Here is a 24,562-nt window from a genome sequence, read left to right on the forward strand (position 1 = left end):
GGGCCTAATATAAGCTTTCACAGTTATTTCTATAATGCTAGTTAGTAAGAAAGGGAAGAAAAACTTTTTTTATTCTTCTTTCAGCCTAGCTCTCCAAGCTGAAATGGGCCCAAGGTCCAAAGAAATCAATATCATTAATTTCTTTACTTTTTTTTTTTTTAATTTAAAAACAGGGATTGCTAGGTAGTACAGGCTGTACTAGAATTTACCTAATCCAGGCTGGCCTGGAACTCAGGGTGGTCCTCCTGACTCACCCTCCTGAGTGCTGGTATTACAAGCATCTGCCACCATACCTGATCATTCCATTTATTTCTTTTTTTATCTTCCAATCAGACTTTGTTGGTATAATATATATATATATATAATACATATCACATTCTTCATAGAGAATTTGTAACCTCTACATGATATGACTTGTTTCTTTTTTCTCCTTCTCCTATATTCCCTTCAACCCCTCCTTCCTCTCAATTTACAAAAGTTTTGTGTCCATTTTTTCCTATCCTCATTTTCTTTACTCTGCTCTGCTTTCCTTTCCTCCTCCCCCCTACTTTATTCCCCTCCCCATATGAACATTTGTTTTCCTATTTCATAAAACCTAGTATAAATTTTGGTTCTAGTATAAATTTTCAGTTTCTTAACAGACAAACAACATGGATTAAATCACCTGCAAACAGGCGCAGAGGCCAGGCATCTGATCCCTGGGCCTGCAGTATTGATCCTGCCCCCAGGGCGCACTGAGACAGACAGTAAGACTGGGTGTGGCACCTGTAATCCCAGCACTTGGGAGACTGTAAACAGGTGGATCACGATGAGCCTGATCTAGCAGTGAGCCCCTGAACACCCTGTAGACCCTTTCCTAAAATACAGAAAAAATAAAAGTAAAAAACAATAACTCATGGTACTGGATAAAACCCACCCCCTAAAATTCTAAAAAACCAAACCAAAAAGAATCGAGGGTCAATGAAACAGTTTTAAAAATGCAGAAACAATTCCCAACGTACTTAGTCACTTCATCTTTGACAAAGGTGCCCAACACATTCACTGGAAGAAAAAAAAAGAAACAAGGATGAGAGACTGTATTCAACCCAGCTATTCCCCTTCCAGGTATCTTCCTGGAAGAGTTAAGTGCATCATACCACCATGGATATGATGTATTCTTCCATGTATCTTGTCAGGTGGTACGTGATAGTTGCTCTGTGGTATTGCTGGTGATGTTATATTACGTTATAAGAAACTTCCAGCTATCGGTACAATAATGTACCGCTTCCCCTTTGTAATGACTGCCTTGTGGAAAAGCATTTTGAGACTATGTAAACAACCTATTTTCATCATATGTTCACATGCTAGTTTTGACATCAGTTAATTCTCACTAGAAACGTATTACTCTGATTGTTGCCAAATAGTAGCACGTTTTTTTCCAATTCCCTCATTTTTGTCTGCATGTGTTACTTTACATTCAACGTCAATTTTTACACCTAAAATGAATATAACTTATGTAAATTAGCATAATATGTGAGTAATTTTGTGTGTATAATATACTGATTTAGCATAATTTAGTACATACCAAGCTCTCAAACATATCATATAATTTTTATTATAAGGGTTCTTACATGACAGGTAAAGAAATTGATTATTTTGCAAGGTCTTTGTAAGGACACAGAAAAGTTAAAATATTAAATATTTTATATTCAGTTCATGTTTTACTGCTTAGAAATCTGTTCTCTCTTCCATCCCCCATTTTTCTCTAAGCTTTTGCCTTTGTAAGTGATCTGCTTTTTCCTAGAATCATTCTGATTTTCTAAAAGGTATTGATTAATGCATAATGGTATGGATCTCACTCATTGTGTATAAATTGTTCCTAAAAATTCACATAAGTCACTTCTAGCTTACAATATTTTTAAATAAAAGGTGATTCCTGGTTTGATTTTGATATTTCCCCATTTTCACATTTTGATCTATTTTGTTCTATTTTTCCTTTGTTTCTTTGTAATATGTGCCTTCAGGTTTTTTTGGATACTCTTCTCAAATGTCTGGTAATGTTTGTTGTCCATAAGAGATGTACAAAATACACTGTGAGGCCTTTTTATGGCTGTATGTCTCATCTGAACTCCTCGGTTTCTGCAAGGAAGATTGGATCGTTCAGGCGAGTTCAGCTCAGGAAGGGCATCTCAGGGGCTGCCTGTATGTACAGGTTCACAAAAGCACCCCAGCATGTTTGGGGGCCAGCATTTCACCCTTAACGCTTATCTTCATTGTGCCTGAATTTCCAAGTCTGAGTCACTGAAGGTTGTAGCCCAGCTGTCCTCTTTCTGTTATTCTGTAGAGGCCATGAAAGGTGTTAGTGCAGCCACCTGGGGTGGGAATGGAAGCCTAATGTTCAGTTCTTATCATCTTCCTTGTATAAGTCCTCCTGGAAACTTGGTACCACAGCTTTCTGAATTTTCTAGAGTTTAGGGGTTGAGTTTGGAATCGCCTTACAGGCTTTCTTTATTCCGCTAATTACCACTTGTCCATATACTTTCAGTCTTCTGATAGTGTGATCTAGACTGCAGTGCTTTCCAGTTACAAGGACATTTGGCTTTAACTTTTGCATTATTTGGTTTGGGTGAATATGCAGATATCTCTGTACTTAAGTTTTAGGAATCAGTAATCATTTGTGAACTGAGCTAGAAATATCCTCCGTGTGTGTGTGTATCACTGGAAACTAAACTCAGGCCCCTAGCCCGTGTTTATTTTTATTTTGAGACAGACTCTCCCTCCGCTGGTCACTGGAGGTGCAAACTTGTGGTCCTCCTGCCTCATCCCTGCAGAGTGCAGCTTCAGGTATACGCCATCACCACATCTGCTGTGACAACATTTTCTTTAATCAGGACAAAAATAGGACATAACTTTAGCAACAATTGTAGAATAAGATAATAGCCTATTAATAATCCAAAAAAGATTCATTTCCGTAAACATTTATTAATCTCCTGCTATTTGCCAGAAAATAATGTTCATTGTGTGCCGAGCTTGCTTAAACATAACTGGAAAAGTTTTATTTTCGTTTGGTGTTTTCCAGTGTTAGGGATTGTACCCAGGGCCATGCACTTGCTAGACAAGTTCTCTTGTCATTGAGCCTCATACCCAACCCCAAGAAATGTCTTTTTAATGTCATCACTAGTTCATTCATCAAAATCAGCTGTGAAATTTGGTCTTTAGCTAAGCATAGTAAGACAATGCCTGTAACCCCAGTGCTATAGGAAGCTAAGGCAGCAGGATTGCAAGTCGAAGCCTGGTGACTTAGCAGTTTAGAAAAACCATGTCTCAAACATTTTTTAAAACATTGTTTTTAAAGACTTGGGGATGGACCTCAGGATGAAGATCCCAGGTTTAGTACCATGCCAAACACAACTTTTACTTAGAACATTTTGTAATGTTCCTTTCTAACTCCCCTATTATTTTATTTAATCTTTTATCTGGATTTTGTCTTTTGGTTGATATATTTTAACACTTGTGTCCATGTGTTTCTCATCCTGCCCTAACCTCCTTTTTGTCCCCTCATATAACATTTAATCATTTGTCTAAATAAGGCCTCCTGATGGGGTGATGTACTGTAGAAGAGGTCTTACTCAAAAGTGATATATTTTTCCTTTTATTTTTTAATTTTTTTGTATTATGAACTTTTTTGTATATGTCTTCAAATTATACTCAGTTCATGGAGTTTTGTACTTATTTACTTTGCTGTCCTTGTTCTCTAGTGTGTTAAAGGGGGAAGATCTCTGTAGCAACCATTGCTTCTGCTAGCTAGGACTTCCTCAACTTAGTTTGTCTGAACTTTACACACCACCTTTGCTTCACCTCTTCCCTCTGGACAGACTCATTCATTCAAAAGATGCATAATGAGTGCTGGCTGTGTGGTATACATCCTTTTAGGAATACAGTAATGAATTATACAGATGCCTTTGCTCACAGAGAGTCCTTGTACCAGTGCTAGAGAAGTAATAAAATAGATAAGTGAACACACAATGTTAGATAGTGATAACGCCAGTTATAATTAAGTTAGGCAGCTTACAGTGTTACCCACAGTAGTTGAGGAAGACCTCTTTGAGGAGAAGCTGTTGAGCAGATACGTCTGGGTCACTTTTCTCATTGCTGAAAATTAAGGGAGGAAGGGTCTACTTAGCTCATACTTTGTAGAGGTTTTAGTCTGTAGTTACCTGGCTCTGAGGCAGCATGCCATGGTAGACAAACATCGCTGAGGAGAAACCGCTCCTGGCGGACAGAAGGTAGCAAAGCAACAAGGGGCCCTAACAATGTCTTTCTGCCCCCTTTATCTGATCCAGGCTTCTCAGGTTGGGTAGCACTAGCACCCTTATCTTAGTGCCCGTAAGCCTGTCACTGCACCATGAATCAATCCCAGTTTCACATGGCTTAGATCCAGTCCCCTCTGATAAAACCCCACTCATGAGCATAGGGCTTTGGGAGGACATCTAAATACAAAATGTAACAGTATGTTATTGAATAATAGTATATACCTCCATATATTAGCTTTTACCAAGCATAAAACCTAAAGCGTTTACCACTTATCAGATGCCCCTGAAAAGTAAATTGATTAATTCTAAAACCTCTGCAGTAGAGTAGGCTGCATGATGTTAGACACATCAACGAGAAGATTCTGAGAGTCTTCAAGCCGCAAATTGTCTATTATTGAACTACTCCTATTGCCCTTAAAAGCAAATATTGAGAGAAGACTATTTGAGGAACTTAGTCTTTCCTTTTCTATTTAAACTCCACATTTTATGCTTCCACCACCAGAAAGCTATTTACTTGTTCTATACCCTCATCAGCATTGCTTTCATTGAGTTGTTTTGATAGTGAGGGGTTAATCTTTCATTGATAAATACTTTAGTACTGTAAGTTCCCAACTTAGGAACATTCAAGTTGCAAACTTTCACGGACAGGATGGGGCCGCCCATTGCAACATTGATAGTGGGAAGGAAGAGCAGAGGTTGTGGACATAACTACCAGACCTTGTCACATGTGTGCTGAGGTATGCCCACTGTACAGTGTAACTGTGTACAGTGGTACAGTGTGCAGTCACAGCCCAGGATGTCCCAAAGAAGAAAAGCAGTGGTGATGTGGCTGGAACTATATTTGTATCAAAGATGTATAAGTTTGTTTTGTCAGATTTAGGAATGAATCCAGCCTAAAAACCATTCTCCCAGAACAGACCTCAATTATAAGTAGGGTTTTGAATCCCCGATACCAAAAATAAATTGTAAGTGAGGGGGACTTATCTTAAATAAACTAACCTTGCAGTTGAGAAGTTGTTGAGGACAACATAACCTTCTGTATTAATTACTGTTCAATAGATTAAGTACCATGTGACAAGTTTGAGAACCAGATGTTTCTCGTGAGAAAGTCATTCTTAATCTCTTCCATAATGAAAGGTAGGTAACTAGGCCTACTTACTTTTTTTTCCTTTGGCTTTCAAGAAACAAATTTTTAGCTAGCTGAGGTCACCCATGCCATTTTCTTTTTCTGTGTAATCTTCTCCTAATCTGGGCTATGTTTGTTTTCAAGTTGTCTCATTAATTGGAGAACAATGTCAGGAGTGTGTATAAACATGTAATGGAACAGACCAGCTCAGTGGGCTGGAATTCTAGTACCTCCTCAAAATGTCACTTGTACAGCCTTGGGCACGCTAGGCAATCTTCCTGGGCTTTAGTTTCATCTGTACAATGTACATAGATCAAACATTCGTAGCTGCAGAACACTGTTTTCATGCGAAATAACCTGCAATTCCAATGTATAATGGAAATAATGGCAGAGCTGCTACGGTTGGGCAGATGCCACAGTTGCAGGGAAGCTAAGTCTCATTTTGATCCAGATAATGTAGAACTTCCTCTTGGAACAAAGCGACACAACTCCTCTATAGCCTCCTCTACATGTTTTCCTGTATGACAGCCAATCTTTCTATTTTATAGCAACACCCCACACACTCTGCCTTTTTTTTAACCAATCTTCATGAAGATTTTAAGTTTTCCTGTAATAGAGAAAAATCTTAAGGATAATGAGTGGATTTTCAACTTATATTTGAGGGATTTATAAAATCACCTGCAGGGCTTATGAAAACCTAGTTGTATGTCCTGCCCACACAAGTTTCTGGTTTCAGTAGGTCTGGAGTGGAACCAGGGATTTGAAATTTTAGCAAGTTTTCAAGTCAGTCCAGAATTGTACTTTAAAAGCTACTGCCATTGTTAAAAATTCATTTAGACGCTTTCCTCTTTTAAAAAATTATATTATATTAAATTATGTCATTTAGTAATAATCAGAGCACAGTACCTGTGTAAGAATGTATGGTCTCTGAAAAGTAAAAGTTTTAATTTTCAGCATCATGAAATACAGTGACCAACGGTTTTGCAAGATTTCCTGTCTAATGTCAAGGGCTACCTGTGCCTTTTTGGCTCTCCCGCTACTGTTATAAGTGAGTAGATACTAATGCAGCAGCAATCGCTGTTTGCTTCAGTAATAAACATTATTCCTGTCTAAAAGCCATCCTCTCCCTTGGCACACAGGCCGCACCTAAGAAGAAAATGTCAGGGTCAATATGGGTGCATTTACTGACAGTCCAGATCTTTCCTATGTTACAGAAAATGGTTTGAAACTTGGCTTTTATCAAAAACAAACACTCTGGCCCCTTAGAATGATATAACAATAGCTTTCAGCTTAGTCATTTTCCATTTATAAAGTGATAGTTTCATAAAAATAAACAACGTAAACTTCAGAGAGCCAAAACAATTACCCAGAAAAATACTTGCAGTTTTGCCATTTTTGAAGTCAGATTTAAAACAACTGTGACTAGTGATAACTGGAGGAAAATCACTGTTTTGTGTTCTGTGAAGTAAAACTACTTAAGATCACTTTGCAGTAAAATACAGCCAAAAGAACAGGCATTCCAGGGTATGTACTTCAAAGATCACTCTGTTCTCTATTACTTCTTGTTGAGATCCTGACCAAGGCATTAATTTTTTTTTTTTACTAAGACAGAATGTATTTCTTATTTTTCCTACTAAAACCTTAATTAATTTTATGAGTCAGACTTAAAATTAATTTCATTTCTGACACACTAAGACTTTTAAATTTTGAGGTAGGAAGGACTCCTTGCTCAGAATCACTTCAAATCTTTTTAAAATGGACACCACTAATGTGTACAGTTTTGCATTATTACTTCCAAAAGTGGTACAGAAAAGGTCAATTAGGGAATCAGCCCAAATGTCTGTAAGTAGAAGCTATATAAACACATCATGATACGTCCACATAATACAGGAGTATTTGTCAAAAATTGAAGTACTTCTATATGGTAGGTTAAGAATGAACCTCAGAATCATTACGCAAGTGAAAGAAGATAGCATAAAAGGCCACATATTCTGTGATTCTATTTATTGAAATATCCAAAAGGGTAAATGCGTTCAAAACTAAAGCATTTTGCCAAGTGCTGAGGGGAGTTTTTTGTTTGTTTTTGCAGTGCTAGGGATTGAACCTGGAGACTTGCATATGCTAGGCGAGCGCTCTGACACTGAGCTACACCCCTGCCCCTTGTGAGTGACTCATTAGTGGAGAGATAGTGTTTCTTTTGGGGGGTGATTTAAAAATGTTTGGAAATATAACATACTGATGATTGCAAAACATGATGAATACAGTTTTATATAATATGCCTGCTTTTTTTTTTTTTTTTTTTTTTTTTGGTGGAACCGGGGATTGAACTCAGGCCCTTATACTTGCCAGGCAAGCACTTATTCTACTGAGCCATCTCCCTGGCCCTTCTGGGCTGCATATTTAAAGAAATGTTAATTTAAAATTTAACTGAATTTTTTGAAATGAAAGTGCTTCTCCTGGTGGTCCAACCCAATCTCTTAGCATTTTACAAATAAAGAAATTAAATCTCATAAAAACTAAATACATCCCTCTTATTGCATAGTAGCTAGTCCAAAACCCAGACCAGAATTTGAGTATAGCAATTTTATTTCTAGCTCAGTGTCTTTAAAAAAAAAAGTTTCATAAATGAACTATATCATGTACTGCTTTATTATCTGTTGGAATTTGTTGTATTTTAGGGGATCGACTACTACAAGTGTTACTTTTAAATACAAATAAACACATAGAAACATAGCTTTATATGTCCTATTTAAAATAAACTTGTTGACATTAAGGATGTTTATTGCAGTAATTTGCCAAAAAAGCAAGCCAGGGCTTGAGTTCTTATTCCCTTTAATACCGTGGCAATTAAAGAAATACACACACACACACACACACACACACACACACACACACACACTCTTCTGCGGAAAGTGGATACTGCGCTAAGAATTGAGCTCAGGTCCTCATGGGTACCAGTAAGCTCGTTCCTCCACTAAGCCCTGCTCCCAACTCTTAATACTCTTTTTAAAGTCTGGTCAATATTCACCTTGCTTTCTAGATCCCAGTTTTTTGCCATGTCATTATTCACTTCCTTAAAATTAAAGAATTATTTTATTCCATCTTCAGTACCACCATGAAATATTTTTTTAAAAAGTAATAGGACATTTCACTGCTTCATATTTTTTATTTTTTTGATTTTTCCAATAGGCAAGAACTCTTAGAATATATAAAAATCATATAAATGGGCGAGGCATGGTAGCACCCACCTGTAATCCCAGCACTCTAGGGGCTGAGGCAGGAGAACTGCAAGTCGGAACGAGATAGCTCATGGGGCTAAGAGCCTGCTTAGACAAGCCCATGGACCAGGGTTCAATACCCAGCACCACATGCCTCGCAGACAGCAGAGACTGAGCGTGGTGGCGCACACCTGTAATCCCAGTGCTGGGGAGGTGAAAACAGGAAGATCACTACTAGTCTGAGCAGCACAGTGAGACCCTGTACCAAATACATTTTAAAAAACAGCAACAAAAACAAAAAACAACCTGGGCAACTTAAGAGAAATCCTGTCTCAAAATTTAAAGGGAGAGAGGAGCTAGGAATTTACTTCTTGTGAAGTCCTTGAATTTGATTCCCAATATCCCCCACCAAAAAGGAAAAAACGAATGTAAACAACAAATATAAGATGATGTGGGCTGGAGATGTAGCTTTGTAGACCCTCGGTTTGATCTCCAACACCAGAAAAGAAAAACAAAGACAGGCAGGATAATATCCTACCGTCTGGAAATAGGTAATGGCCTGTGTTACTGCCAGCCTCAGAAAATAGTTCTTATTTCAAAGGAGCACATTAGGTAATGTAATTATGTCATTTTGTTCTGTCTGTAAATCCACTTTAATTTTCAGTTTTTAATACCAAGAAGATACAGTCTCATTATCATCGTACATGGATTTCCTTTTGAAATTTTTCTCCAGCATTTTTTTTTTAAGTCTTAGTTGATATTTTCATCTCTATCCAGTAAACATTATCTCCTTTTCCTTTAGTTCAGAGGTCCACAAAGTATGGCCCACTGTGTGGTTTTTTTGTGAATAAAGCTTTATTGCAACTCCAGCATCCTTCTACTTTTACATGTTGGCCGCCGCTGCTTCCATGCTTCAGAAGCATGTAGTTGAACAGGAATCGTGTGGCCTGCAAGCCTGAAACACTTATTGGGCCTTTTACACAAAGGATGAGCCATCCTTGCTTTTTCTGGTCAAGTGGAAGATGAGGAACAGATTCAACAGACTATATATATGTCTAAGAAAAGACAGAGGAGCGCCTAGGATTTGTTCTTAGGCAGGCTGGAAGCCCTGTGTGATCAGAGTTTCATGAATACGAGACATTTCCTGGCAGACTTAGGGGCTTTCTAATGCCATTCAAGAAACTTGAGTTCTATTGTTTGGAAATGAGCAATTTAAGGGTGTTTATTGTTGTTTTGTTTTGTTTTCATCTTCTTTTCCCCATTTAAGCTTTTTAAATGAGGGAGCTTGCCAAATCAGGAATCTGCAACACTGCCCAATGTTTACCAATTGATGAGAGTCACCAACTAAAGTTATAGTAACAAGGAAATGGCATCATTGCAAGAGTTACTGGACAGTTAAAACTACAGCCTTACACCCTGCTTTCGATGATAAACAGTAATTCTTAGGTTCAAACTCAAAGCAGAAAAATGAAACCTTCTTTACACATACCAGAGAAATGAAGAGCTTTTCTTTCTTTCTTTCTTTCTTTTTTTTTTTTTTTTTTTTTTTTTTTTTTTTTTTAAGGTTTAAGTTAATGGAGAAGGATTGTAACTCCACAACACAGGATAAGAAACAGTTTAAAACTGGTTACTGTGAGGGCCAAATAGCTCAGTGGACTAAAGCGCCTGCAAGCAGGCGCAGCGACTGGGGTTTGATCCCCTGGCCTATCATGCTGGTCCTGTCCACAGGGCGCGCTGAGACAGCAGTTGAGACTGGGCAACTGGGCGTGGTGGCACGCACTGTACTCCCAGCTCTTGGGAGGATGTAAACAGGCGGATCACTGCGAGTCTGATGTAGTGAGACCCTAAACACCCTGTAGACCCTTCCCTAAATTACAAAAAAGAAAAAAAAAAAACTGGTTACTGTGTGTCAGCACTGCTAACTCCTGGGTCACCTGAGCCTCAGACACTGTTTCTTTCCCTGTGGTTGACCTTTGGGCACCTGGCTGCTATCATCCTGCCAGGGTCCATCTCCTTATCAAATTCTCTCATGTTCTTCCAGAATGCCACCCTCATGTACACATTTACTTAGAGTAAATTTATTTAGAGTAAATTACTTCCTTTCCTAAATATTCTGAATCGTAACGCAGAAAGACTTCAACTTTCTCAAATTAAGAAGTGTTTTATTCAGAGAAAATCATGGTTCCCAAATGGTACCCAGAGACACCCAGGGCACTGCAGCAGGCTCGCAAGAGTGTTACAGGCTATTTTAATGTGTTTGCACATTACACTGTGGCCCACTCCTGTAGATGCTATTATACTTTGGGAATGTGTGATTTAACATAAAGCATTATGGGCTGGGGAGATAGCTCAGTGGTCTATGCGCCCACCTAGCAAGTACAAGGACCAGGGTTCCATTCTCAGTACAACATGCTGTGCTGGCCCCGCACTGAGCTGGCCACCAAAACTGAAGCCAGGCATGGTGGCACATGCCTGTAGTCCCAGCGCTTGGGAGGCTGAGAAAGGAGGATCACTACAAGTTTGAGCTGCACAGTGAGACCCTGTACAGAATAAATAAAATATTTTTTAATTTAAAAAAAAGGATTACCTGTTGAAACTGAGCACAATAGGAGGAGGATGGTATTCAGTTGGAATACACGACTTGAGTTGTGCTGTTGTATAAATGGAGTTTACAGTATTTCATTAGCAAGTATTATGGTAACTTTGGAGTGAACTAAAATTTATTCTATATATGTGTTTTTTTCAAGCACTATCAAGTGGTAACTGTGTACTTAATAAATTATGTAGACATCCTTATTTAAAAACATCTAAATATTTGTAGGACATCATGAAAAAATAATAAAGTAATAGTTTCCATGAATTGAGAAAGTTTCAAAGCCCATGAACTAGAGAAAACTGGCCAACTAGGAAATGAATATATCTCTCTATAAGCACATGGACGTGCAGCCATATTTTTCATTCCTCCAAACTTTCAGTGACATTATGTAGAGTTTCAATAAAAACATAATCAAGTGTTGTTAGTTTTGTGCTAAAACAAACACAGAGTGCTTTTTTATTTAAAGTTATAGTCAAAAGGCAGTGATCCTGAGAATCTCCAGAAGATTTTTGAATCTAGCAGTTAATTGGAAAGATTCTCACCCTGACTAACTATATATACTGATACCTGTGAACTAAGCAACTGCACTGAAGATGGCAATCTGTAATAGTAGGTTCATGCTTGGAGTGCCTGTCATTCTGGTCTTCGGAATACAGGCTGCTTGTCATGACATGCCAGTTGCTGCTGTGCTGTCTCTCAGGTAGATGATTGTTCAAAAAGAAGGGGGTGGTGAATGAAGGCAGGAGACAGGAAAAGGAATGTTGTGGGACTGTCCTGCTCCAAGATTGTATATGGTTAGATTTTTGGACTTACATGTAAACATAAGAATTATATAATTCTTTATTCCTATTTTTAAAATATATTTTAATTTTTAAATGGTTTTTCATCACATTCTATAGGGACTTAAAGTTCAACATATCAACACTTGATGAAAAATACCTGTTCCATGTTATGCCTAAGATGTCTGATACTCAGACAGATAGTGAGGTTAAACTTAACAGCCTAGGTTATATGGTAATAACAATAAATTTCTCTTCTGGAGGGTTAACAACCTAAGTTTGCAGACCAAATTAGAGAAAAAGGAGAGCTGCAAGGAAAGCCAATATTTTGACCCTAGCCTTCCAAGGTCAATTAAGACTCAGGACATATGAGAACTTGTACTGTAACGTCACGTAACGCAGTAGTGTCCCAAATTTTCTGATCAAGGAGATTATGGAGCCAAAGAGGAAAATGACCAATGATGTAGAGTGTGCCTAAGGAGAGTCACATGGAGAGAAAACATTCTCTCAGGCTTTCACAGAGAGCACATTGGCCAAGCAATGGCCGTGACTCATCCACATGGCTGACACTGACAAAGGTTCTACAATCTGAGGTACATGATCTCAGGATAAATCCTGAGGGGATTTCACTGACCTTATCAGACCCAAAAGCTACAACTCTTGTTGCATAGGTCCTGCTTTACCTTGGTCTTAACCATCCAGCAGAAAAGTATAAAAATGAAGTATAAGAAGTAAAGCCATGATGTTATATTGAGCTGTAAGGGACTCAGATCAGTAATTTCTGACATTGCCAGTGAAGCGGAAGCCCCAATACTATTATGGACTACTGGACTCTTTTAGAATATTTTGCTAAGTTAACATACCTTTAATATTTAAATAACAGAACTAAACAAAAAAAGGGTATACAGATGAATGTCCATTTTGTATCTGGGTATTCAAAATGGTTAGGATAGATATATAGTTACATTATCTTAATGAATAGAGGAATTTGTTCTAATAGAGTTTGTAAATAGGATATCATGTCTGCATCTTGTATAGCAATTAACCAGTAGGAAGAATGTATGCAATGTGTTAATTATTGAAACTGTCCTACCAGTTTGGTTTGAAACTGTCTCATTGCTATTTGTTTCTCAATAAAATTATGGGAAAAAGAAAAAAAAACATTTTTTTCCTCTAAGAATATTTATAGCTAGTCAAGTTTTTTAGTCATAGCTTATAAACCTTAATATATTTTTTTCTAAACCCCAATCAGTATGTAACAAAATACTATTGAAAATTATATTTAGGTTAAAAAATTCTGATTTAATACAAATTAAAGGAGAAAAAAAATAAATAATGTTATAGTCAAGTGGGGCTGATAAGACACAGACAAGTTGCTTTATGTTAAGTAAAAAACAAAAAATACCTGCAGTTATATTTATTTATAATATCACATATCCCAGTGATTCAGATAGGAAAGAGTGTATCTGTTGGTGGGAGTGAAGAAAGACTTTGTGGGACAGAAGTTAAACTTTAAATGGGCCTAGAGGTGGTGATAAAATTCTGACAGGTAAAGGTAGTGGGCTTTTGAGATAAAAGAAACAGTATAAAGTCTCACAAGATTTATTTTGGTAGCGGCAGATCATTCTGTATGATTGAAGCAAAGACATATGTTGTGGAGAAATAGAAGTTACAGCTGCCTTACTATGGAAGTTGGAGTGCATTGTGGAAAGCTTTGAATGCTGGGGTGTGAGGCATTTGGATTTAATTTACTAGGAAAAGAAGAATGATTAGGGTGATTAATCTGTCAGCAGGATATAGGATGATTAAATCAAGGAGAGAGAGGAGGCAGGGAGAACTTTTGGAAAGGGAGTGATAGATTTTGTTTTATGTATTAGTATTTCAAAGGAAATACCAGGCTGTAGATTGACATTAAAGAGCATATTTCTGTTCAACATTGTAACTAACAGCTGTAACTCAGACTGTTCTTGAGACAGAAGGACTTTCTGATGTTCTTGGTATTTCTAGAGAAGTAGTAGTAGTAATGTGGAATAAGTATTTATGGAATGCATGCATATTAGATGATTGGCATTCATTAAGCACTCATTTAATTCTCATAGCTATTTGGGAGTCTTCTTATTCCCATTTTACAGGGACAGTAGCTGTGCCAGAGAAGTTAAGGTGCTCAGAGTCACATAGTTACTAATTAGCCTGCTTGGTAAAACTATTATGAATGAGTATACCAAAAGAGCACAGTGGAGCGAGCCTGTAGTCCCAGCTACTTGAGACACTAAGGCAGGAGGATCCTGTGAACCTAGGAGTTCAAGGCTGGCCTGGGCAGTTTAAGGAGAACTAGAAAAGAAAGGGGGGAGGGAGAAATGCAGTGTTTACACTGCTGAAAATTAAGTTAATCTTTATCTTTAGATTTAAATCATTTGACTTGCATGCTATTGTGCTGTGTTCTCTCTCTCTCTCTCTCTCTCTCTCTCTCTCTCTCTCTCTGTCTGTCTGTCTGTCTGTCTGTCTCTGTGTTTAACCTTATGTGCAGTATTTAAGAGTACGATCTGAACATCATATGAACTATACCTCTTGTCCCACTTGACACACATATTCCTGCTTGGTTGCTCTTAATCTCAACATAGTAGGGTATACTCACCACGTTCTCTTATTTCCGCTACAAATAGACTTCTAGGGTGTCTCACACCCCTTTTCACTTTCTTCAAGGCTGTCATACATATCCTCCTGTGTTTCCCCTGCAGACCATCTTCTTTCCACTACACTTTTCTACCTCCTAGTACCTGCACTAGTGGAGAGAGTCGTATGAGACAGAAGGAAACTGACTTCTTCATTCATGGTATGCTTAAGGTTCCAGTATTTTATTTTATTTTATTTTATTATTTATTTATTTATTTATTTTTGGTGGAACCAGGGATTGAACTCAGACCCTTGCACTTGCCAGGGAAGCGCTTATTCCACTGAGCCATCTCCCTGGCTCCTGTTCCAGGTATTTTAATCCTTAAAACTTTGTAAGTGTGGATGATTTCATTTTATGCTTCCAAAAAGAAGCAGTAGACAGGAAGATCTAAATGAATCATTCCCTTCTCTGTTCCTTTGATGCATTATAGTTAGTGTTGACATAAACTTTGCAGCACTCATTATTTGTTCTAGCTTTTCTTTAGTAGTCCTGTTGTCATTCATATGAAATACTACATATTACAATATTGTAATTGTAAATGATTTAAACATTATCTATCTTAATGGTTGTCAAAACTTGTATTTCCCTTATAAGCAGGTAGCAACTATATTTCATCATAATTTATATTTGACCCTCCCACTCCTACAAGGACATTTTGTACACTGGGAGATTCACAAAACAGGACCAATTAGGAGGAAGAAAACATGCTATGTGGTTGTTGCATTTGTTATTTTGACATCTACTTTATTTATTCTTTTGCCTGCTCTTAGACTACTGTTACTATGGTACCTGAGTTATGGGCTGGAGAACGAGCTAATTATGTTCTTTAAACCAGGCAGCAACAGTCCACCTTGAGACGCAGCATCTGGTACTCAGCCCTTCCCTCATCAGGGCCATGGCGGGGGTGGGGAGGGGGGTCTTTATATATATTTGGCATCACATCCTTGGATTTTCCTCTTGCTTTTATAAATAGTCGTCTGTCTTATTGATTTCACTAATCTCATATTTAGTTTGTTCCTTTTTGAACTTTCTGTCTACTGAGAGAGGTACAGAGACTTACTCCCAGCTGTTTATCTACTGTCACTCTAGTATACTGAATTCAGCTTCTCACTGTTTATAAACATCTCCTGTGTATGCAGAGATTTACTTCAAGTAAACAAAGTTCTTTTAAACAATTATTTTTAAAATTTTTTTAGTAATCGGGGCTGAACCCAGGTCCTTCACACTGAGCTACATCCCCGGCCACTACTGACCCCATTTTAAAAATGTTTCTTTTCTTTCTTTTTTTACAATCATTATTATTTAGTACAGAATCTACAGGGTCTCACTACACAGATCAGACTCATAGTGATCCTGTTTTCAGCCTCCACAGTGCTGGGATTACCGGCATATTCTACCATGCCCAGTCTCAATCGCTGCCTCAGCATGACCCAGGGGTGGGGCCAGGTACTTTAGTCTTCTGAGTTATCTGGCCTCTCCTCCCCTTTTAAAATTTTTTTTTTTAAATATTTATTTATTTTTATTTATTACATTTATTTATTGTGTGTGTGTGTGTGGCCAGCTCAGCCCACCAGGGGGCGGGTCTGGCTGGCATGTGGTGCTGGGGATCGAACCGCAGTCCCTGTGCTTTGCCAAGTTTGTTTCAAGTAGGTGCTTTAGACCTCTGAGCCATCTCTCCAGCCCTCCCTTTTAAAATTTTGACCCAGGGTCTTACTAAGTCACTAAGTTGTCCTTAAACTTGTGATCCTCCTGACGGCCTCCCAGAGTCCTGGGATTAGAGGTATATGCTGTCACACTGGGCTATGATTTTTACCAGAAGAGTAATTATTGACATCCAAAGTTCATAAAAATAAAGAATATATATTAGAGGTACCCATAAACTTTTTTACTGAAACTTAATCATTTTTACTTTTATTGTATTGTCCTTTTTTAACCATTGACAATGTACATTGTAACCATATTCTGTATACAAGATCTTTATGTCTTATGTTTCATTGGACATTATAAATACTTTCTACTTTGCTAGTTTTCATAATCATTATTAGTAATGTCTCTAGAATGTCACTATTCAATAGAGATATATTGTGAATTACATGTCTATAAATTTTTCTAGCACTTAGTAAGGAAACAGGTAATAACAGTGTTTGGACAGAATGTCCTGTCTGCTTCTTGTACTATGGATAACCACTAAGAAGATAACAATGTACAGTGTATTGACTATCAAAACTGTCCTATTAATCATCTGTGAAACTGTCTCATTCATATTTATTTCTCAATAAAAAATATATATATATAAAAAAGAAACAGGTAAATAACTTTAACAACATTTGGAAACTACTTCTCATTTTACAGCAGTTTGTGTGTGTGTGTGTGTGTGTGTGTGTGCGCGCGCCAGGAATTGAACTCAGGATATTGTGCTTGCCAGGCAAAAGGTATGCTGCCGAGCTATATCCCTGGCCCATAATTGACGAAATTTTTAACATTTTTCAGATGAATTCTTTGAGAGGTGATATCTGTTTTACATTAAACATACACAATGATCATTAAACTTTCAGTGGTCAAAATGGGCAGTGGTTTAAGTTAAACATTTTTTTTTTTTTTTTGGTGCCAGGGTCTCATTATGTAGTACAGGCTGGCTTTGAACTCATTTATATAGGTCAGGATGGCCTCAAATTCACAGCAATCCTCATGCCTTGGGATGATAGGCACGTGCTGTCACACCCAGCTAAACAATAAAATTTAAACAGAAAAATATTTTATACTGCCTCCTTTTTTTTATTTGTAGTACTAAGGATTGAACTGAAGACCCTGCACTTGCCAGGCAAGCGCTTATTCTACTGAGCTATCTCCCCAGCCCTGCCTCCATTTTTTAATTTAATTAATAAAATGAATTTTTCGGGTTGTTTGCTTTTATGTTTTGAGACCGGATCTTGCTGTGTAGTTCTGGCTGCCCCAGAACTCACTATGAGGTCCAGGCTGGCTTAGAACTTGTGGCAGTCCTCCTGTCTCAGCCTCCCAAATAGTGGGATCACAGGCATGCGTCACCCTACTTGGAAGGACATAGTTGAGTTAAAAAAAACCCTCACACTCTATTTGCTCATCATATACATGCAACTTCCTAGCTTAAACTTAATAAAATTTAGAATTCAAGTTCTCATTTGTGCTAGAAACATGTAAGTGATCAGTAGCCAATTTTAGAATATATATAGGCCATTTCCTACTTGGCTGTACATTCCTGCCATTAAACATTTACATTGTTTCCAGGCTTTAAGTGAAATAAATAGTACATAGATATGTTCACTCATGTATTTTATCCTACATTTTGGGTGATTTCCTCAAAGTAGTCTCAGATGTGGAATTTTTGGATCCAGAAGTATGAATTTGTTTATGTTTACCCATGTGTAGTTTCAGATTATTTCCTGAAAGACTGTCAGTGGCGCTGTCTTCGGCAGTAGTACTGTGTGTGTTTGGGGCTAGGGATCGCTTTCCCAACACATGTAAGCCCTGGGTTCAGTCCCCAGCTTGAAAATACATAGATTTCTTTCTTCATCATGAAGCATTTGCCAGGTTGGTTCTGTGGTTGCTAGAGGAAAATATTTGTTTGTGTATTAATTTACTGTGAATTTCTCTTTCAATAGAATTTTTTTCTTTTCCTTGACTCCCTTAACTGCTGGCGTCCTAATGATTGTTTCATTCATTTTTTAAGCTCCTCATGGACTAAAATATGCGCGTTTTTTTTTTCTGGTGCTTTGTTGTCTCGCCCCACCCCCACCCCCAACTGGTATTGGAAGAGAGCCAATCAAAGGTTTCAGTGTTTCTTTACTGAATCTATATATAATCTTTCTCTGTAAACTTGCAAGACATTTTTTATTATAGATTTCTACGCATTTTTAAAATTTTTAACCAAAATGGAATTCAAATGGATATATGAGCAAAGAAACTAAACGGCAAGTTCTAACCATTCAGACAAATCCACCCCCTACTCATGCTTTGTGGATGAGCTTGGGAAGCTTGCTCACCCGCTCTTCTGCCACCTTAGCAAAGGTTTTCACATGAGTGTATTTAGAAGAGAAGATGGAGTCAAAAGGATAAAATCCACTGATGTGAATATTGCAAAATACTCTGAGCAGAGTATGTTTCTAAGCAAAGCCTCACCCCCACTTTGTGACATGTCCACAATTGATAATTACAGTCAGGACAGTCGCTTCTCAGCCATTTGGCTAAGACCAAGTGCATAGTCAGGATTACTGTACACAGCTTTATGTTCTTCTAAATCGGTATAGACTTACTGCTAGGAGCTATAAATCCCTGATATTCACACGGGTATATATTTGTGTACATACATACACGCATGCACACATACCTATTTTTCAAATAAATGTTAATGTAAATAACAAAAAGTTTGTGCTGTTACGTAAGAATACAGCAGGGTTGTTTTGTTTTGTTTTGTTTTAATCCCAAACCACCAACCTCAGTTAAGGCAAACACTGGGAAAGAGCCAAAAAAAAAAAGGGTTTCTAGCCAGGTATAGTGATGCACATTTCTGGGAGGCTGGGACACCGAGATCATAAATTCAATCCCGTGCTAGGCAATTTAGGGAAGTCCTGTCTCAAAATTTAAAAAAAAAAAAAAAATATGGCTAAGCTCAGGATAAAGGGTCTGGGATCAATCTCTAGATCGGCAAGAGTGAAAAAAGCAATTCCTTTTCTTCTCTTTACTAGGTTGAACAGTTTTGTTTCTAACATTCTCTTGTATTTAAACTACTCTTCCAAATCCTTCACGTGGTTGAGGCTTCAGAGCACGAAGTCTGACTCCTATGAGATGGTCTTCAGCCCTACCTTAGTCTTTCTCTCCCCCTCATATTTCTGCCTGTTTCATTTGTTTATTTTCACTGTAGTGAAGACAAATGTCCCATGTCAGTCTCAGTTCTGATTGTCATCCAACCTCTTGGTGTTCTGATCTACTTTTAGTTGTTCATGGGGTAGGAACAAAATCCAACAGTTACCAGTTAGGCAGACTGAAGTCCTTAACTAGATTTTGTTGATTACATAAAGTATTTTTCTTACTATACACATGAACTGTTAGCCTGTTTGTACTGCAAACCTGACACATGAAGGAACAATTTTTTGTAATGGTACTGTTTTTATTTTGGGTGATACTATAGCCTGGAACATGTGACCTCGTAAAGGTTATAAATCCGGGAAGAAAAATTATGTTTGGCATGGATTTTAACAGTTTTAGCAATGTAACAGAGCACAAATCTCCAGTTGTTTAAATTCTAAATATTTACTTAGAGGAAAAAATGAGAACACTTAAGATATGGAATTATTTTACATTGTAAATTTACCTCTTACTTTAAAGCTAATGGTTTTTATCTATTTTTTCATAAAATCAAAATTATGCTGTCTACATCACAGTACTCTTGTGTTGCATTTTAAAGTAAAACACACATACAACATACACACATTTGGCAGGAGGCCAGCTTTATACTCCAGAGGCATACTGTTCGGTACCTTAAATTACAATCAGATGTATTTTAGCACAGATCAAATTTTCAGTCTAAAGTTGGTGAGAAGCCTAATTATTTGACCAGATTACTATTTATGTAGACCATTCTGTGACTGTCTGTGGCTAATCCACAGCTGGCAGAACACTAGCTCTGGGAGGTTTCTATTTCATGCTGGAACAGTTTGGAAAGAAATAAGGGGGAAGCTTTAAACTCTTCTCATTAAATGAAAGCCTAAAAAGCAAGTCCATATATATTACTATGGAGACAAGATGCTGTATGAATGTTTCCTCTTAATTCTCTGAATGACGGAAATAGCAAAGGGAGCAGCTTGGATGCTCAGAGTTTGCAGGGGACGTGGCATTTGGTTAAAAAAGAAAGGTGAAAAATTTTTTTGAAAATAATGATACCTACAACTTACTACTTTTAGATGACTTGGATATTATGAAAAGAATCAAGAGCTTAGAAATTTAAAATAATGAGCAAACTTTGTTCTGATGACTGGAAACATGGTTCTTGTTAGAATTTTATTACCAGTACTTTGAGCCTTGGGTTGGGTTGGGTTGGGTTGCCTTGAGTTCGGTTGGATTTTTTTTGAGACAGGATCTGACAATGTATTCCAGGATGGCCTTAAACTCATCCTTGTGCCTCAGCCTCTGGAATGCCCACCATACCCAACTATCAGTACTTTAATTTGATAAGTGATGATTATAAGGGAGAAAGAGTAATAAAGTACCTTGTCCTCATCCATTTCAAGGATGATGCTGAGACCCTTGTAACAAAAGACCAGTGAAGAAAAGACAAATACTGCAAGCTTAAGAGTTTTATGTGACATGAAGACCCGTGGAAAACTGTGCTTTTATATTAAGTCTGATGAATAAATGGATATTTGAAGAGAAACTTGATTAGACAACGAGATTCTCATCTAATGGCAATAAAGTGGGGGTGAAAGGGTGGATCCCAGGCGGTGATACATGTTCAGGTACTTCTGGGCCTTGGCCTAGCTGAGCACCCCCTGGAATGAGGGTCCTGTGATCCACTCTTAGTCGGTCTCCTCCATGGCTACTTCTCGCACAGAAAGCTGGGGAAGGTCAGATCGATCACCTGCCTTCTACCGCTTTTTTCAGTTGACAAGGTACTAGATTGGAAGGTGTCGTGTTATAAAATTGAATACAATTATGGTATAAAATTCTCTTAATATCCTAAATAACCTAAGATGTACAAGGGCAGTAAACCTCCTCAAAGATGATCCTTCATACACACAACCCCTGCCACAAAACTCATTCTCATTCTTTTTTCTTTTTTTTTTCCTTTTCAAGTGTACAAGTTGAGTGGCTAGTTCTGTAGTTAGAAGTAAATTATACTTTCAGTTGCTTCCCTCACCTTCCTTAACACCTGTGCAGTTTACCTGAATATTAAGTGCCTTCTTGTCCTCAAGGCCTATCTTTTGCTCAGTTTTTTTCTTTTTCTGCCTCTTGATAGCACTGAACATTTTTAAGCTTCATTCTAAATATCCCCTTGTTCAATCTCTGGTTTTTTTCCCTCATTTGCATTCTTCCTGTTCTGTCTTTTACATTTTTTTCCTTTCCTTTCTCCTCTAGATGTCATTGTTCTTCATTCAGTCCTTTGTCCTCTTCTTCTTCTGCATTTTCTTCCTTAGTAGTTACGGCCCCTTTTCACCGTTGTCTCCTCCTGTAACCTCTCCCCTAAGCCTACTTTCTGATACATACCTGAAGGTCCCCCAGCCCCTCAACTGAACGTGCTCCTTTAACCACATAAGATACATCTTACCCTAGATTTTCCTATTAATGGTGATACCATTTTCAAAATCTGAATCATCTTTTGGCTCGTTTGCCTTCCAGATCTTAAAACAGTGGTCCAGTCTTGCATGTAATACTGTCAGTGTAGTTTTCTTTAATACAGCCAAATGCAGCATTTTGTTAACAATTGCGACATTGCTGCTGTCCAGACTAACTTTTGTTTTAGTTTTCTCTGTTTATGTCTTTCTTTCAAGAAAATTTATTACCCGTGATCAGTCTGTGTCCACTTCCACACTGCTCACCAAACACACTCCTATCGGGCCACTCAACAGTTTACGCTCTGAGCTCCACTGGCCTGCCCGAGTCCATCTTCTGCTGTGTTTGGGGCTTTTCTTGTACTCGCTCGTGCATCATCTGAACCAGTTTCTTACATAAGCACCCATATCTTGAGAGCATAAGTATATCTGAATAAGATTTTAACTGGTATTAGATGTAGATAAATAGCATTTTTGAAATACTGCTTTCCTGATAAGATTTTAATTAGCATAATTTTCTTTTACATTACTGAATCATTTTCTCATTATTTAAAAATTCTTCCTCCAAAATCCCATTTAGATGTGTGTTAAAGTAATAAACTCCCATCTTAATAAACAGACTGTTTTTAGTTCACTTAAAATAATGCAAACTTATTTACAGGAAGCTAGAAAGATTGCTTCTTTATTACTGTTTCCTTATATGTAGTTAACGTCTTGAATGAGAACTTTTAAATATCTTTATCCTTTGTAGAGTCCCTAATTATTTCAATATTCAATATAAATCTAATGTGAAACAATGTTTTATTCTCTGAAGTATGGCATGTATTAAGCTTATAGTACTCATGATTAACTTTTTCTCAGTTAAATACAGCTATTTTCTGCCTTGTTTCTTATAATTGTATCTTAGATAGGCTTTTATATTTTGTATATAGATCTTTTTTTTTCTCATCAGAGAGATTCTGTGGAGATGACATTTCTAATGTTCCCTCCTTTTCTTTCTTTCTCTCTTTTTTTTTATCCAGGGCTTTTTTCTTACAGTTTCCCCAGAGTCAATATTAAAAGTGGCTCAGTATGCTTCTGAAAACAACAGGATTTTCACTTTGAATCTGTCTGCACCATTTATTAGCCAGTTCTACAAGGAACCATTGATGAAAGTTATGCCTTACGTTGACATACTTTTTGGAAATGAAACGGTGAGTTACCTTTTTAAACAAAGTAGTACCTAGTTTTTCTTTTTGTAACCTATGTAAATGTCTACAAATATGTGAATGAATTTTTAAATTTTGTGTAAATGTCCTCAAGAATTACATAAAATTGCCACTGCTCTGGCTTAGTATATTTAGGTTTTCATGGGCTGGTGAGATGGCTCAGTGGTCTAAAGCACCTACTTAGAACAACTTAGCAAAGCAAAGGGACCACAGTTCAATCCCCCAGCACCACATGCCAGCCAGCCCCGCCCCCTGGTGGGCTGAGCTGGCCACACACACACACACACACACACACAAATAAATAAATATTTAGGTTTTCATTTGGTGTATACTAACCTCTTACTAAAATATTTATTTTTAAAAAGGCTAGATTATTGAGATTCAATTTGAGTAGAATAAAATTCATTCTTTCTAATGTAGTTTATGTATGAGTTTTGGAAATACATCTTGACCTGCGACTGTGGCCATAATCAAGGTAAAAGAAGTATTTATCACTAAACTCTTCAAAGTCTTTTTTTCTTTTTCTTCAAAGTCTTGAGTCTGTAATTTTAATATAATACATTGTGAGCAGATATTTATAAAATTTGTACTTAGCTTTTGACTATTATATCGTTTTTGCCACTTTTTCACAATTGAAGATGATACAGTAGAATTTCCTTTGAAGTATTATAGCTTTTTCTGTTTATAAGAATATATTTTCTGCGGCCAGCCAGATAGCTCAGCCAACTAACCTAGGTTCAATCCCTGCATGCCTTGCAGACCCTGCCCCCGGGGCATGCTGAGCCATTGACTAAGACTGGGTGTGGTGGTGCTCACTTGTAATCCCAGCACTTGGAAGGCTGAAAACAGGACGATCACTACGAGTCTGATCTGTGTAGTGAGAGACCCTCTAGACCCTGTGCTAAATACATTAAAAAAATAAAGTTTAATAAAAGAATGTATTTTCTTCCATTCTAAATTAAATATACATATAAATACATATTTAGTCTTTATAGTTTATGTTTAATCTGTAGACTATAAATCCATGAAAAAGGAAAAAAAAAGAAAATGGGCCTTCATTGTCTTCATGTGATCTTGTGACTTTTATGTATAAAGTGTGCGTATTGCATTAATCTTCCAGGAATGTGTTCTGATTTTCATTCTGTGATTCTAATTTTGTTTAAATATATTCATTTTTTTTTTTTAATACCTCAGTGACATAGTGTGCTATCTCCCTAGAATAATATAAAAAGTGACCTGGAAATAAATGTGTTTACCTGGACAAAAATTAAATGACAGACTTATATAAACAGTATCATGATCTGAGTCTCTGCAAAGACAATAACCACTGGAAATAAATGCTGCATTCTTTACAAACTGACATAACAG

The 24,562-nt window shown here is 37.3% G+C and overlaps 1 protein-coding gene across 2 annotated transcripts in view; it reads left to right on the forward strand.

The window, feature by feature from the left end:
- The window catches only part of Adk (adenosine kinase), a 563,958-nt gene that overhangs the window by 339,367 nt on the left and 200,029 nt on the right, over positions 1 to 24,562 (forward strand). For both annotated transcript variants that reach the window (XM_004624031.2, XM_004624032.2), the window contains exon 7: positions 23,009 to 23,179. In XM_004624031.2, the coding sequence (XP_004624088.1) occupies positions 23,009 to 23,179 (171 nt within the window). The remainder of the gene's footprint in view (positions 1 to 23,008; positions 23,180 to 24,562) is intronic.

Source organism: Octodon degus, unplaced genomic scaffold (assembly GCF_000260255.1).
Source record: "Octodon degus isolate 3935 unplaced genomic scaffold, OctDeg1.0 scaffold00005, whole genome shotgun sequence".
Classification (NCBI taxonomy): Eukaryota; Metazoa; Chordata; class Mammalia; order Rodentia; family Octodontidae; genus Octodon; species Octodon degus.